The 18,302-nt window shown below is 37.0% G+C and overlaps 1 protein-coding gene and 1 long non-coding RNA gene across 2 annotated transcripts in view; both read right to left on the reverse strand.

The window, feature by feature from the left end:
- Positions 1 to 18,302, reverse strand: part of LOC126376344 (uncharacterized) — a 140,487-nt gene that overhangs the window by 25,215 nt on the left and 96,970 nt on the right. The gene's annotated exons all lie outside the window — the stretch shown is intronic.
- LOC126376292 (alpha-tocopherol transfer protein-like) overlaps positions 1 to 18,302 on the reverse strand; it is a 46,100-nt gene that overhangs the window by 2,098 nt on the left and 25,700 nt on the right. The window contains exons 3-4 of the mRNA XM_050023614.1: positions 3,162 to 3,258; positions 193 to 334 (exon numbers count right to left, since the gene is read on the reverse strand). Of these exons, the coding sequence (XP_049879571.1) occupies positions 193 to 334; positions 3,162 to 3,258 (239 nt within the window). The remainder of the gene's footprint in view (positions 1 to 192; positions 335 to 3,161; positions 3,259 to 18,302) is intronic.

Genomic DNA, 18,302 nt, shown 5'->3' on the forward strand with positions numbered 1-18,302 from the left:
TCACACACACACAGATACGCGTGATAACGTCAATGTGTAAAACGAGGTTTTTTGTATGAAGTGTCCGGGGTGTGCTATGGATGAAATAACTTGCTAGTTCATATGTAGGGTTTTATTTTTGTCCCTAACCCTCATAAGTAGACAAGACTCTCATAAGTCTATTCTATTCTATAAATTGTGGTTCTATCTCACCATGTCAAAGAACTTCTTATCCATGAACGGCCGAATGAGGAGCAGCAGCTTGTCCAGGATTGGCTCGGTGTTGAGCACGTGGATTTCACGCATGCGCACCGGCATCGCCTCCTGGATGTACGTGAAAAACTTGCGCAGGGACCTGGAAGATTTTGAAGTGTATTTTTCTTAATTTTGTTATACCTATGTGAAATGGTTTGTGTTTTGCGGGATATTTGTACTTATAAAATGTTGTTAAATAAGAATATATTGGAAATGACTATAAAAACTACACGAAAGAGGAAGATTGGAAACATTCATCACATTCTGGTAAGCGAAATTGTTTATTATTTTATAAATTAAATAAATTCAATGTATCCACTGAAAATAAAGTGAAATTACAATGACATTAAAGCATAACTATGTAGTGGAATGTAAAAGTGATGGTGATCGAAACGGTACTTATCTAAAATGATGAAACCTAACAAAGCTATATTTTGGGTCATAACAAAATACTTTTTTAACACCATACCGATAAAAAATAAATGAACGTGTATTTATAAGTATTTGACAGCAAAGCAAAGTTCAATCGAATTATTTGATAATCGGATTCAAATTTACTTGTCAAATACTAATACACACATCCACGGCTTGTTTATTTTTTATTTGTATGGCGGTAAGTGTTTTCAAGCGTAAATATTTAAATGTATGTATAAAGGTGGACGCATACGTAGGTGCGCCGACGTCATCGCATTTTGCAGCAAAGTGCGGGTCATGCGGCGCGTTTAGACGCGCGATGTTGCGTACGGTTCCCCATAGATTCATAAAATGCGATGACTTCGTCGCGTTGGTCTAGGTGCGCATTCCAGTTAATGGACAATAGACGTGACCAAAAGTCCCTGCATTTTTTTGACGTGACTTAATGTAGATTTGCCGTAGATGGCATTAACTACTTCGCCGGACACATGGGGAGCGCTGAAGGCTCTTACCCGGTACAACGTTTAAGAAAACAGGCCTGAGGGTGCCCAGTTGGGCGCAAACCTCGGCTCAGGGCGTCGTCTGAGAGGAAAACTATTTGAAAGAATTAATCGACCCTAGTGGGTCGATAGCGATAAGCACTGAGGGAAATTGTCGACCACGCCGGCGGGGTCGGTATCGGAGTGTTGTCGCGAGCTGATTGGCCGCCTCTATGGCTAGAGTAATCGGGTCGTCGGGATCGTATATTACGTCTTTCGAGTCCCACCCTCCATTACGCACTTATTATAGAAAACGATCTGTTGTCCAAACAGTCGAGCACTACAATAATATTTTATAGATAATATCCTGTCATCCACAATTACTGGTAGTTCACCTCACGTTACTAAAAACTATGTTTATCATACCCATCTACAACTACTCATTATACCTATACAAGGCTCAGTGACGCAAATAGCATACATAATATAATTATATTTATACTAAAACTAAACAAAGTAGTTTATTTGGGTAAGCATTTGACGGAATTTTCCATTTTTATTAATTGTCGCTTTTTGATGAACTTTCCAGACTACTTTCCCACAAAACTATATAGATGGCGTTGTACAGATTTGACGTGACAATTACCTATTTTCTCATTGCTCGGGTACAGTCAACATAATGTACCCACTTTAGGACTCTGTCGCACTAACATATTTGACATTTAGTGAGACTTACAGTTCAATTTGTCAAAAAAGTTAATGTGACATGGTACCAAAGTGTATACATATTAATGCTCGTGACCGTACATAATTTTATTGTTCAAAAATGTAATGTAATGGCAGAAACTTATAAAAAAAATAATTGTTGCTAGATAAATATCTTGCAACATTTTTTTTTATAAGAAAAATGGATTACATATGGAATAGAATTATGTATCTACCTATATTACACATACATACATAAACTCACGCCCGTAATCCCTAATGGGGTGGGCAGAGCCACAAGTAATCAAAGACAACTACCTATATTGCTTCTCCTTATTTTTATCAGAATAATAATGGACGGATGATGTATAATGTATCTGGGTGTAATAAAAAGGGTCATCATTTATACCCAAAAACAATGATAAAAGATGCATAATATATCTGTTATCCATGAAATTAGAAGGTTAAAAAAAGGAAAATCTTTACAGCGCCCTCTGTATTGTTTTTGAGGAACGTAGACTGGAAAGTCCCTTATTGCCTATGTTCGGTTTATGGTATAAATATATTACTTGCTTTATTTATGTACTGTTTTGTCTGATAAACGAAAAATATTTATCTAACATACTGGGCCGCCCGCGCCGGAAAATTATTTATATGTCTATTAAAATTTTAGACGATTCGAAACATTTCTTTGTCGTTCAGAGTTTGAGACTTGATTCAGAGAATTTATGACAACAGTGACGCGAAGTACTACCGGACCTCTCAAATCTTCAGGTTAGGTAAGCGGACCCTGTGAAAAACGGGATAACGCTAGAGAGATATAGTGTCGCGAAGTCCTGTATATTACGAAAATATATTTAGATAATATTTTAATTTGTGGTTTTGTGTTTTATACGGAGCAAATAAAAATGATTAATGCATTGAATACTTATGATAACATAGTGATTAACGTGACTACAGACAGTATTATTGTGATTTTGTGATAATAATGCCATTGTGAATTATGTAATCAAATAGCATGACTTTTCTAGTAGGTACCTAATCTTTTCGAGTACAAAGTAGGTGTATATGATTAATAAAATGTAAAATGATTAATGAAAAACGTGATTATAAATGCGAGTATGTGATTGCATTGTTAATTTGCTCGTCTTTTACCTTTGTTTCTCCTTTTGAAAGCTAAAAAATATAATTTTATGTAAAAATATTTTTGAGAATAACATTCTAATGGGGAAAAGACGGCAATACTGTCTTTTAATTACTGAAATAAATATTATTATTTCAACTATTGCATAAATAACGGTGTATTATTAATATTGTTATAATACTTACGATAAGCTAACTCGGGTGAGATGTCCTAGACGAACGCCTCTCATGTCAAACAGGAACAGATAACCAGGCTGAGGTCCTCTCTTGTTTAAACAAGCATCTGAAATTGAAAAAAAAAACGTATTTAAAATTTTGTAAAAAGTCATTGATTATACAATCGAGATCGAGTACACTTCGAAAAGTAGGTGTATAAGCAACAATATAATATATTTTAGGCTGTCGGTTACCCGTCCTTTTCTTTTTCGGCGGATAAGAAAACGACAACTAAGTATACTTTAAATGTATATTAGTAATTAGGAGGTTTTTGCTGGAATCAAATCAATCACAATCTTATTTTGCCCCTAAAAAATGAAACGGTCCGTATACTGAATATATTTTTCCATTTTTATATGATTATTCGTATTTAATGAGTCAGAAGAATGTAAATAACCAAAACAAGAGCTTTAAATAAAATAAAATAAAATAAAAAAAATTACCTCACAGCTAGCAACATTGACGCACATCCATATTATGGTAGAATTTAGTAGAATTCTTAGAAAACAACATTGAAATTCGCGGACTATTCATGTTTCGAATTAACGTATTTAAAAAAAACAATTAGAAATCAAAGTCTACAAAGCACCTTGGTTGTTTATTGACAACCTTGATAGTAAACCTCATGTAATTATGTGTTTGCTATGATAATTATAAATAAATACTACCTACAAACTTGTTTCTCTTTATGTTGACCTAGGCTAGCTAAGTCATGTTCACATAATTATGAGATTCTTTTCCATGGTATAACATAAAATTAACAGCCTACATGATAAATGGCGCCCGTGGTCCAGTGGTTAAGCGTTGGGTTTACGATCCAGAGGCCCCGGGTTCGAATCCCGGTGAGGACATTGTCGAACACTAAAAACACTAGCCTTTAGGTATTTAGGTGTAGGTACGTACGGAAAGGAAAATGGCCTGTAGAAAAAGATGTTAATTTCACCCTTTGGGACATAGCGCATAGAAGATACGCAATGCGTCAAACAGAATTAATGACCCTTTTTACATTTCAGAAGATAATTAGCATACGCTTTACGTTAATCCGAAATGCGAATGGAAAGTCAACACTGGGTGATTAAAAACGCTACATTTAAGCAATTTATCAAAACATACAATATTGCTATATCCAGTAGCCTTTCTTTTACTATATTTTTATTTGCCAAAAAAATGATTTTCAGCGTATTTCTACACGAACGGTGTGAGTTTATTACCGACTTCAAAAAAGGAGGAGGTTCTCAATTCGACCGTATATTTTTTTTTTTTTTTTTTTTTTTTTTATGTTTGTTCGGGCATATCTTCGTCGTATATGAACCGATTTTGATAATTCTTTTTTTGTTTGAAAGGAGATATACCCAAGGGGGTCCCATGTCAAGGAAGTCAGGATCTGATGATGGAAGACCAGAGAAATCGAGGGGAATTTTCAAAAATCGTAGGAGCGACTAGTGCGTTTGTAAAGTCATATTGATCGGATCGATCTTTAGGCTTCGGGAAAACTTCCCGACCTTCGAAAACTGGTCAGCATCAGGGAGATACCCTATGGCCTGGCAAAACTATACAACCTGGAGCAATTTTTCTTTCACGAAACGTATTTAAATCTTGATCAAATTCAATCGCCGGTGCAAAAAAACAAAATGGCGGAAAAAAAGATGGCCGCCATACAAAATTTTGTCGATTTTGGAAGAAGCCCGTTTGGGTAAAAATAATGTATGGGGCGCTTACTCAAAACGTCATGTAGAGTACGGAAATACTTTCTGGTTACCAAAAACTGCTCCGCATCAGAGAGATACTCTACGGCCTGGCAAAACTATCGCACGTGAACCAATATTTCTTTCAGAGCACTTATTTAAATCTTGGTCAAATTCCATAGCGCGTAAAAAAAAACAAAATGGCGGAAAAACAAGATGGCCGCCATACACAATTTTGTTTTTTCAGAAAATGTCTCGGGATATAAAATATATATCGGGGTTGTGATCGGATCGTCATGTTAAGTATGGAAATACTTCCCGATTTTCGAAAACTGCTCCGCATCAGGGTGACACCCTACGGCCTGGCGAAACTATCACACCTGAACCAATTTTTCTTTCACGAAACCTATTTAAATCTTGGTCGAATTTAATGGCCGGTGAAAAAAATACAAAATGGCGAAAAAACAAGATGGCCGCCATACAAAATTTTGTTTTTCCAGAAAATGTCTTGGGGGTAAAAATGATGTATAGGGGTGTGATCGGAACGTCATCTTTGAAAACTGCTCCCAATCAGGGAGACATCCTACGGTCTGGCAAACCTATTGCACCTGGATTTTGTTTGTTTCCACGACACCCATTTAAATCTTGGTCAAATTCTGTCGCCGGTGAAATAAAACAAAATGGCGGAAAAACAAGATGGCCGCCATACGAAGAGGGACAGTTTCGAATAAACAGGACACGCGAGCTGCTTTAGCAGCGAGCGAACCACGCGAAATCTACTGTATCTATACCGGGTGTTAGTGACATCGTAACGAATACTGAAAGGGATGATTCAGACCATGATTCTGAGTTAATATCTAGTGGAATTTTCCGTCGCAAAATTCATGAAATTTTGAGTTTTGTTTTTAATTATTTTCAATTCCATATTGTGCTTTTAGCTGCATAGAACCCAAATTTCAATAAAAAAAACAATAATGACAAATTATCGAAAATTTTCGATGTAATGGAGACAACAGCTGCTCGAACGGGTCAACGGCCACACGCACCGCGCCGCGCGCCCCGCTCCGCACGCCCCGGTCCGCGTGCCCTGCGCCGCACGCCGGCGGCGCGGCGGCGGCGCGGCCTACAAAGTAGGCACTACGAACCGATCCTATTTCTTTCTCTGTCTATCGTAAATTATAAATTTATTTTATTCTTATTCTTAAATGGACGGATAATCAACAGGCATAAAATTTATGGAATACACGTCAATTTTAAGCAGAAATCTAAAACAACCGACAGAATTAAGTTACCAGCGAGATACCTTTTTGATTCGACCGGGTTATTCATTCATTTACTCATAGGAATCAGGGCCATTATCTACCTAAAACAGTTGAAACAGTAAATAATTGTATTCTTTGTTGTCATTAGAATAACTAACAACCAACTAACACAACCACCACAGATTAGGTAATTAGTTACCTACTATGTCAACCATCCACCAACTTAGTATGTAAGTACCTACGCAAAACCTCGCTACACAAAAATCGAAAATAAATAAATCTTTTAGATCAATACCCATTATTGTTACAAAGCAAGACCTATCGGTACTATCGCTAGTATCGATCTAAATGTACTATCACTACTTTCGATAGTTTAGACAATTTTCAAGTTCAACAATTGATAATCTACCTATCGATAGTTCGGCAACTCCGCCGCGTAGGCAATGTCGGCATGTTCAAAGAAAAAAATTGTCCGAGTGGAGTGATCTTATTTTTCTTGTTACATGTTGGTACCGTACCGAGGTACTAAGTACTAAGTTATTCGTAGTTTTAAATCTCATTGTTAAATCATCAGTAAAGAACTAATTAAACCTATCCTGTTCTGTGTACAATATTCATGTAACGGCTACGTGCTTACATAAGTACCTAGTAGACGGGAGCAACGACTTAACGTACCTTCCGAAGCACGGATCATTTTACTTTCGGACAATCAGGTGATCAGCCTGTAACGTCCCAACCAAAGGCCTTATAAACAGATTTTTGTGATATGTCCCCACCGGAATACGAACCCGGACCCTCCGCATCCCATCGCTCAACCACTGGACCACATAGGCCAAGAAGGTTCTAAGACATAATTAAAGGATCCTGGGACGCAAGACCTCCGAGTTAGGGCTTGTTTGATCTGTCTTGATGGATACTCGGACGTGAATAGCCTCACGGATCAAGGGCAACGCGCGCCAATAAAGTAGGCATTACGAACAGATACTAGGTATTTCTTTGAGTTGATAGGTATCAAGTGAAGTTTCCTGTCGCCAAATTCATAAAAATAATAGATTTTTTTCAGTCCCATATTGTGTTTTAAGCTGCATAGAACGCACATTTAAAATAAACAAATAAAAATTACTAATTATTAAATTTTATCAATGTCATCAATAATAATAATAACGTATCTACAACTTCAGCTATGCGCAGGTGAATAGCCGGCGCACGGGTCAAGGGCAACGCTCGCCAATAAAGTAGGCATACGAACAGATACTATTTCTTTCTCTGTCACTTGCACCATAAACATACTTCTCTCTCTCTCTCTAGTCGTCGGCTCGACGCGGCCGCGGCCGGTGCGTCGTCGGCGCCCTTAGTCGGCGCCTTTGATGCTTTGCGCTAACGCCGCCGTGCGCTTCCGCTCAGTCGAATACTAAGCTTGACCCGAATCGCGTGATGTTTTTCGAGGATATTTTTTTCGTGTTTGTGAGTGTTTGTTTCATTCTGTAAATGAGTAGTGTCGACTATGATGATAGATCATAGACCATTTACTGCGCAAAAGTATGGAAGATTGTTGATGTTTATTAAAGAGCAAGGTGTTGTGTTTGTGAGTGCGTGTGATACCTACCTACCGCGGAGGAAACGCGATGTTGCATACCTACGTGACGTGACATGTTCTAGGGTACCTACCTAGGTACATCATCCGAAGGAATAACAATTAAGGTAAGGCAAGAGTAGGGTTTTTATTGTTAATAAGTTAGGAACGTTTTAATAACTGGTAGGTAGGTACCGTGCGTGAAAAATCGTGGCAGTAGGTGTTCTACTTCAACAAACAACATTTTTAAACGTTGAACCACTACTAAGCATCTAAATACAAGAGAATGAAAACTCCTACCTAGATATCAACATCGTATCTCACACGCGTAACGTAGCCGCGCGTAAGTTTAGCGTCTGTGTGGCGCGTTGTTCGACTTATATTGCGGCACAGTAAAAATTGAAAATCTTAATTAAACATTTGCGACAAGAAAAACACCCACCATCGTTTTTAGTACAATAAAATAGGCGTTCCATTTTTTTTTTCGTTACGATGTCACTAACACCCTGTATGTATGCGTGAGTGTGTATGATAGCAGCTTCCACTGACAACCACATGTGTGTATGTACACATACACATGTGTGTGTGTGTGCGTGTGTGTGTGTGTGTGTGTGTGTGTGCGTGTGTCTGTGTGTGTGCGTGTATCTGTGTGTGTGCGTGTGTACGTGCGCGTGTGCTCGTGTGCGTTAGCGCGTGTGTGAGTGTGTGTGTGTAAACATGTTCATCAATAATAATTGTGATCACTACTAATAATATATTATATTATTATATATGAATATAAATCAGAAAATCTGTCTGTCTGCATCCTTGCTCGGTCTAACCATCACTTAAAATCGTAAAATAAAATAAAATTTTTAACAAAAAAAAAACCGACTTCAAACGCAAAACTAAAAAGCAATAAATAAATTTACTTCGCACAAAGTAATTAGTACGTATTTTCAATTAGTTAATTAATTTATAATTCTGAAGTCGGTGCCAAGGAAATGCTGCAAGGAAAAAAAAACCGACTTCAAACGCAAAACTAAAAAGCAATAAATAAATTTACTTCGCACAAAGTAATTAGTACGTATTTTCAATTAGTTAATTAATTTATAATTCTGAAGTCGGTGCCAAGGAAATGCTACAACAACCCTACTACAATATAAAATTACTATGTACACACAATATTGTTTAATACCTATATCAAAGCAATTACAAAACAATGTCAAACAAAAAATTACAAAACAATCAGTATTGAAAAATATATGAATCGGTACTTCGTTGTAGCATTTCCTTGGCACCGGCTTCAGAATTATAAATTAATTAACTAATTGAAAATACGTACTAATTACTTTGTGCGAAGTAAATTTATTTATTGCTTTTTAGTTTTGCGTTTGAAGTCGGTTTTTTTTTCCTTGCAGCATTTCCTTGGCACCGACTTCAGAATTATAAATTAATTAACTAATTGAAAATACGTACTAATTACTTTGTGCGAAGTAAATTTATTTATTGCTTTTTAGTTTTGCGTTTGAAGTCGGTTTTTTTTTTGTTAAAAATTTTGTATGTATGCATATAATACATATCCAATTGAAGTATAATCGATACCACATCATACTGTCATGTTGTCAGTTGCGTCGTTTTGCCGCGGCACTGACCAAAATTCACTCCTATATGAATAAACATACAGTTGAATATTGAATAGTTAAAATTATTTAGCAAGTAAATGTTAGTACACTTGTAAGGAAAAATATTTGATTCAAATATTGAGCTCAAATAAAACGCGGTTAAACGGTTCACGAATAAAATATAAGTTTAAAAAAAGCTAAAACCCAACTATGGAAAATCATGCTCTAAAAAGAAACATTTTTTTTGACGTGACTTATAGTAGATTTGCCGCAAATGGTATTAACTACTTGGCCGGACAAATGGGGAGCGCTGAAGGCTCTCATCCGGTAGTAAGAAACAAGATCTAAGAGAATCCTACCCGCCGTGGTAAGCAAACTCTTAGGACAAATTGGTATAGTAATATGCATATTTGAAATGTGAAAATGAAGCCTTTTCATTTGTTAACCAACACAATACCATTGGTAAAAAAGAATTCGTTCTCTGTTTAGGTATATCGTATAGAGGGCGCCACATTAAGTTTAGCATCACCTCACCTAAAACCACCGGATTATCAAGACGCTTCTAGTGACACCTCATTTGTTAAGTTCTGACAAGTGGTTTAGAAGTTAGGTGGGAACAGACATGCACGCATACATCGCGGTCAAACACATAACCCTCATTTTTCCTTCGCTGCAGTAGTGTAAAAAGTAGGTAGGTGTAGGTACCTATATTTCTTATGTAGGCGGTTGGTAGATATATTAGATTAGGTATGTGCAATATTCCACTTTTCACAAATCCATCTTCCTTCCCAACGCTCGCGCACTTTGCTCTTTATTAAATTAATCCAAAGAGCACGCAAAGAACCCACTCTGCATTATGCTTTGATGTAAAATATATTTTCATATATTTCTGCTATTACGACTTCCAAACCACACCACTTTCCAGACCATCATCTCCCTAGCATTATCCCGTTTTTCACAGGGTCCGCTTACCTAACCTGAAGATTTGACAGGTCCGGTTTTTCCAGACCACTTTCCTGTGCCTTAGACTACTCCAATTAGGATATAGTCGTGAGCTTATTGTTAGGTTTGGGGTGTAAGATTCCTAATGGCTGTGAGGGCTGGTTATCTGACGCTAAGGCTGAGATGCAAACGTCCAGAAAATTGCAAAACTCACTGAATTTAATTAAAATTCTTACAAAAATTATGTTTACATTACAGTAGTTAAATGGAGAGCAAGAACGGAAGTAAAGAGACAAAATGTTGTCACAGTAATGAAAATATAAATTTAATGTTGGGGTTGCCAACACTTATGTAAAACTGTAGTGGTCCAATTTTTTTACCTGTCGATCACCCGTCCCTTTCCTTTTCGACGGATAAGAAAAAGACAGGTAAACTTAACATTAGAAGGTGTCTGCTGGTACCGGAACTAGGTACTTAATGTTATGCCTTTTATGTGTGCAACTGTACCTACTCAGTAAATATTACAATGTATTAGCAAGTCACGTTTGCGTTTGTCGCACATGGCAATACTTCGACAGACTTCCCAACTATTTGTTACTTTTTTTTTGTAGTTGCCAAGCGAACTTGGCCAAATCGGTAATCCTGGTTCGCTAATTGGGACTGTACGATTCTCTTCAAATAACCCATTAGCGTACAGTGGAGTAGCGTGGTAAATATAATATGCTCCACTGTTGTTAATTTTTTTAATATTCAGTTATATATAAGTAATGACATACATAAACAGCCTATATACGTCCCACTGCTGGGCACAGGCCTCCCCTCAATCAACCGGAGGGGGTATGGAGCATACTCCACTACGATGCTCCAATGCGGGTTGGTGGAGTATAAAATGATATAAGTAATTATTAAGTATTAAACACGTGGACGGACAAAAAACCGCCCAGTTTAAAACCAACCAAAACCGAAAGTTCGAGCATCAAACATTAGGAAGTCTAAAATTAAGCTCTACAAAAACCAATAAATTATTAATAAAACAAGCCTATTTATAGCATTAATTTATTAACTGGTTTAAACTAGTCATAGTACGAAAAAATAACTTGTTGATCATTGACCATTTTAAACGAGACGCTTCTATAAATATTTTCATATTTATAATACAATATTGAATGAAGACTAGAGAACCGGAGAGGAAATATGATTGGCCAGCTGATACGACACGATTCATTTATAACAAACATCATAGAAGGAAAACTTGAAGGGAAGAGAGGAAGGGGTAGACCTAAGAGAACGTTTATGAAACAAATAAAAGAGAAGGTGCAGGTCGTGTCGTATCAGGAGGTGAAGGTTTTGGCGGGAAGAGAGGAATGGCGATTACTCCGCCGACAAAAGCGCAGCTCTTAAATAAAGAGAGAGATATAGAAACCAAATACTAGCGACCCGCCCCGGCTTCACACAGGTATTACCGCACCCCGGACACCTACAAAAAACTTCGTTTTACAGACACTACACCTTGATACACATTTATTGCTATTTAGCAATAAGGCCGCCTATTGTACTTATGTTTTTATTCGTATGTATATGTCCTTTGTATGTGTCGTTGTGCAATAAAGTATTATTGATTGATTGATTGACGTTATGATTGAATGATTGATAAAAAACTCCAATGATTGTGGAATCTGTTTTCGAATTCATATTTGGATCATAAATGATTATCACGTGCTCAGTGGTGAAGGAAAACATTGTGGAGGAAAACTCTCTGTGGATTTCCTCCACATTCCCGAGAGAGCATTTTCAGAGTTACTGTATTGGGCTGGTTTTCCCTTCGCGGATCGGAAGGTCAGACAGGCAGTCGCTTCTGTAAAAAACCGGACCTATCAAATCTTCAGGTTAGCGGACCCTGTGAAAAACGTGATAATGCCAGGGAGATGATGAGTTGAAGTACTTTTCTGTCCAAATTTTCCAACCAACGTCAAATACAAATTATTTTTTCCGGATAACTTCTAAAGACCTTTTACTAGGAAACACTTTGATCAGTCCATTATTAACGTCATTATATTTCTTCGAATCTCGTTTAACTCGCCATGTGGAGATCGCTGTCAACCTTGTGACGAAATGGCATATCGGTATAAAACGGTTATTATGCCTTCTCTCTGCTTTATAACTAGTTCGATATAGGTTTTAAACTTTTACTTTTTTACCCGAATGCGGCGAAACAAAAAGGTGGGTTATATGTTTGACCGCTACGTATGTACTATCAAAGAGCAAGAGTACAGTCACTGAGCCCAGCGATATATTTGTAAACAGTGGTGAAATTATGAACCATTAGTTGTCATAATAATAAAATTTAGGTGTTTTTGGTTTATTACGGAAACGGCATGTAACCAGGAGGTATTAAGTGCAACCAGTCAGACAGACTGGTTTGGGGGAGTGACAGAGTGCAGCAGTAACTGTTAGTACTATTCAGAGGCGGAGGATAGGAGTCCTAGTACGGCTTTGAAATAGACTACTCTGAGTGCCATCCCACTCGTGTCAGACAGAGTACTGCGGGGCGGAAGGCAAGAGGGAAACTACTGCCCTATTTTTCCCTAAAAAGTAGCATGGATAATGCTATACCGACAAGAGCGTGGCTCTTAAATTAGTGATGTGATGGGATTGACATGTATGTTTATCAAATTTTAAAACATTTAGGTGGCAAATGGTTGTTAAACCACAGAGGTAAAGCAATTTTTCTTAGCTCTAGTGAAAACCCACCATAAAATGACTTTTTGACCCCCCTGGTGTTAGATATCCCTTTTCACAGGGTCCGCTTAGCGAACCTGGAAATTTTGCAGGTCCGGATTTTACAGAAGCGACTGCCTGTCTGGCCTTCCCGACTATTTTATTTCTGTCTGCACGAGAACCGTTTTTATTGGTAGTTCGTCAATAAAGTGGTACTTCGAGCAGGATAGAAAATATAATATGTATATTTTTACAAGAAGACAAAAAAGAACAAAAGTCCTTATCAAAATCAAAGACAATAAAATAATAAAAAAATATATAAAATACTTGAAATTATATAAAAAGATGTGCTGTCTTGCACACCGACTGAGAAGGAAACACCAGCTTAGAATGTCTTTTTAATTAAGAAAATATTCCGTTGCTAAATTCCGCTTGACGAAAGCTTTATAAAGTAATTTCATAAAAAAACAATTATGTAAATGGGAACAAACAAGGTCGGATAAACGTGTCATGTTTTTTACAAAGGTAAGCTTTTGTGTCGTAAATTCGTACAATAAAATAACCTAATTATTTTACATGAAAACGGACAGAATTTGCAACATTTTCCTTGTAATTTTTTTTTAAAAGGTTAATTGTAATATGATGAGTATTCCAGTCATAGAACAGCGTGGCATTCTAAGGTCGTAGGTTCGAAAACCACTTTCCCTATCTCATAGAGTAAACAATGATACTGTTCAAGTATCAGTCATTCCCGCTTCCTATCCTTTCCTATCACCCGGCGGCGCTCATTCATTCATCGAACACGCTCACTCAAATTTCCGAATCATTCATTTGTTCTTGCTTCAACAACCGTGCGTGAGAGGGACGGCCGATCAAACAAAATACAATTATCATCATAAAAGTGCACGCAGCCATCTGAATCATCATCTCCGAGGGCCCTCGTCGAGCCCGGAGATATAAATCTCCGTTTTGCAGCGCATCCGTAAGTTTTTCCCACCTTCTCTCTTTTACTTGTCTGTAGGATATTTTTGCATAACCGCCCTTTTCTCTCAAACAACCAACGCGACCTATGTTTACGTACACCACTGGAGCTATCGAAGCTATCTTTACCACAACACAAACAGATACTACGTATACATACAAAGATATAACGTTTTACAAAAGCGACTACCTGTCTAACCTTCCAACCCGCAAAGGGTAAACCAGGCAGCCCAATACAGGTTAGGTCACATACCTCCGAAAAATATGTACACGCAAAATTCATGTTTCTTTTTAGATTTTTTGAATTATTTTCAAATCTATACTTTTGCGATGGAAAATTCCACTTGATAATAACTCAGAAAAATGAGCTGAATCATCCCTCTCAGTATTAATTACTAAGTATGTCACTTACACCCCGTACGAGTACGTACAAATTGGTATGGGTGTTAGTGATGACGCCGTAAAGAATACTGAGGGGGATGATTCAGACCATCAGTCTGAGTTGATATCAAGTGGAATTTCCTGTCGGAAAATTCATGAAAATTTTAGTGCTTTTTAAATTATTTTAAGTTCAATACTTTTGCGATGGAAAATTGCTCTTGATAATAATAATGGTCTGAATTATCCCTTAACCTCTCATCTGCCGGAACGCGGATCTCGACCAGACACAATGTAAAATCTATTGTGTCTGGTATCTCGGCAGATGAGAGGTTAAACTTTTAGTTACTATGTCACTAAAACCCACTCTACTTATGGAGTACTTACGGAGAGTAGAGTGGGTGTTAGTGACATAGTAACGAAACATTTGAGGGATAATTCATCCATAATTATTATCAAGTGGAATTTTCCATCTTACTCGTTCTTTGTACTCTTCTTGAACTGGTCGTTTCGCACAGAAGGGCCCTTAACAACCATAGAATTGACCGGATAGTCGTCTTGGTAGGTTTTGCGATCAGTGAAGTTTGGGTGGTTAGACGATTTGCACTGTGGCGCGTGGTCCGAAGCGCTTGCGGTCCGAAACGACTAAATAGCCGAAATTGTAACATCACGTGTAGGTAAGTAAAGCCGGTACTTACCTAAATCCCATCTAGAGCACATTTGAGATTGCAGAATAAATCTCATTTAGGGAATTGGGAGAGCTTGGGTAATATACGACTGAGGGACCGTACCGTTTAGATTAAATGGAACAAGTTTCAGAACGTATTTCTGGAGTTAACCACACATGTCTAACTTTCGGCGACCGTTCCACTGTTACAGTTAATCAGGGACTTTCCAGGCTGCGTTACTCAAAAAATCAATATAGACGGCGCTGTCGGAAAATTCATGAAAATTTTAGTGTTTTGTTAAATTGTTTTTGCGACGAAATATTCCACTTGATATCAACTCAGAATCATGGTCGGAATCATCTCTCAGAGTTTTCATTACGACGTCACTAACACCCTGTATACTTTAGGATAGAATAGAATAGTAATAGTTTATTATAAAAGGACGCCACACACAAAAACAAGAAAATAACATCATTTAAAATCCAACCTCAATCCCCTGCCTACTCCTGCAGGAATACAGGCGTGAAGCTATGTTATGTTGTGAAGTTGATAACGCTTACTCCACCGAATCATTTTCATGGTGATTTGAATGAAAATCTATATTTGACACGGCATTAAGGGTCTCAACCATTTAAAGGTGTGATATTTATTTTGAGTTATTTGTTCAGAGTTAACAGCGCCCTCACAAAATTTGGTTCCTCTAAATGTAGATTTACACATACATATGTACATAAACTCGCGCCTATTTCCCACCGGGGTAAGCAGAGACTATGGAATTCCGTTTGCTTCGATCCTGTTATACTTCTCTTGCTTCACCCACATTCATCAATCGTTTCATACTCGAACGCCGGTTCAGATTAGATCATACTGAACCTTTTCTAAATTCAAATTCAAAAATATCTTTATTCAATATACCTATATACCTATTGAATAAAGATATTTTTGAATTTGAATTTGAATAAAGATATTTTTGAATTTGAATTTAGGTAACATAGTTACACTTTGAATCGTCAATTTTACTTAACGAACGTCTCATCCGCCTAAAACTACTGCAGCTTCTCACAACCTGTATAGCCGGGGAAAAGAAGCTGCAAGAAAAACCTCGGCACAGGGCCCTAGACGTTCTTACAAAAAAAATAAACAAAAATTTTAGTTCTGTGCAATAAAGTATATTTGATTTGATTTGAAAATATTGGTATACAATTGAGTAATTTAGCTGCCTAATATCAGTTCTCAGACAGTTAATCCCATGCATTCATATCTTCTAAATAATCACTAACTTTATAATAACCTTTTTTGTAAAGTTTTTGTTTAACTATTGTCTTAAAACAGTTGAAAGGCAAATTCTGAATGTCAATGGGAATCTTATTGTAAAAACGTATACATTGCCCCTTAAAAGATTTAGTAATCTTATGTAATCGACTGACTTGTAAAGCAAGTTTATTTTTAATCATCTCCAATTTGGTACGTCGTTTTAGGTCTTCCTCAGCCAGTCCTACCACCAACCTTCTCTTTATACAGGTTGTTAGTGACGTCGTAACTAATAGTGAGGGGGATGATCCAGACTATGATTCTGAGTTGATATCAACTGGAATTTCCTGTCGGAAAATTCATGAAAATGTTGGTGTTCTTTTTTTAATCATTTTCAGTTCCATACTTTTGCGACGGAAAATTCCACTTGATATCAATTCACAATTACAATTATCCATCAAAGTTTTCGTTAGGATGTCACTAACACTGTATACCGCTTTCGCAATCCTATTATCCTTCACCCGCTTTAACAACTTATAGATTGTATATAATATAACAAATTATTACGCTAGAATACGTGATATTGGTGCTAATTCCTGTAAATACCATCTAATTTTATTTTAAGTTATATCTGTCCTTTTCTTATCCGCCGAAAAGGAAAGGGACGGGTAATTGACAAGCATAAAATTTATGGAACACACGTCAATTTTAAGCACAAATCTAAACCAACCGTCTAAAAATTTTACGTCAGTCAATAACCCGACACATTAATTTACTCATTCTTCCTAAAATTAAGAGCTGTGAATCATCCGTCCCTTTCCTTTTCGACGGATACGAAAATGACGGATATAACCTAAAATAAAATTAGGCGGTGTCTGCAGGAATCGGGGCCATTATAATGCCCTCGCATTAAGTGAAAACCACGTAAGCGCCTCTTTGAAAAAAAACATATTCTAATGTGATTTTCTTCATCAAAACTTCTATTTCATTCAATTTTCATTTCGAGTAAAAATAGACACCACAATATTTCACCCGTTTTGAAAACTAGCTTATCTAATTATCGGGTTTTGCAAACAACAATCATTTCCCTATTTTCTAATACTATTTTTGTTTTTTTTTTTTAATATTGCAACATTGCAACTAATATAATTGTTTAAATGTTTAAAAGCCTTAAGGCTAGTTTATTAATAAAAAGAATATCGGTTTCCCAAGATTCAGACATTGCCTAGTTTGGAGACCCCTGTACAACTCATATAATCTAGAATATAAGTACATTTTTAGTTTTAAGTTAACATATTTGTATTATTTCTATTGTGCAATAACTTTGTTTTTTTTTTTATAAAAAAAAACGTGTTTTTTACTATAAGGCGACGATATTAATCTAATCTAAATATATAAAAGGAGAAACTGACTGACTGACATATCAACGCACAGCCTAAACGGCTAAACGTAGGCACTTGAAATTTGGAAGGGACGTAGCTTAGGTACCGTAGAGGTGCACTAAGAAAGGAATTCTCGAAATTCCCATAGCAATGGGAATTAACGGGAAAATCCTTTTGTATGAAAAATCTAAACCGCTTAAGTTAGACGCTTGAAATTTGGCACGCAGGTACCATAGTAAACTTAAAGCTTAGTTGCAACAGGATATTGCAAAATTCCCACGGGAACGGGAGTTAGCGGGAAAAAACATTTGTATGAAAAAATCTAAACTGCATAAGTTAGATGCTTGAAATTTGACATGCGCTCCCACACACACACACACACACACACACACACAAAGATCTCTCTTTCATAACACGCCACGCGGACGAAGTTGCGGGCAAAAGCTAGTGTTCTATAAGGTGCGCTTGCGACCTCGGTGCATGTATGCACATTCAATAGAGCGGTTACCTATAGTTTTGCAATGTAAGTGTCGAAACATACGCAGATTTGCTGGCATACTTGTATGTTAATGACCTCTGCAGCGTAATGGCGAAACACTACTACAAAACCACAAATCCAGGGTTTGGTTCCCGGTCGGAGAAAAAAAAAATATTTTCGGGCAATCGA

Source organism: Pectinophora gossypiella, chromosome 20 (assembly GCF_024362695.1).
Source record: "Pectinophora gossypiella chromosome 20, ilPecGoss1.1, whole genome shotgun sequence".
Taxonomy (NCBI): domain Eukaryota; kingdom Metazoa; phylum Arthropoda; class Insecta; order Lepidoptera; family Gelechiidae; genus Pectinophora; species Pectinophora gossypiella.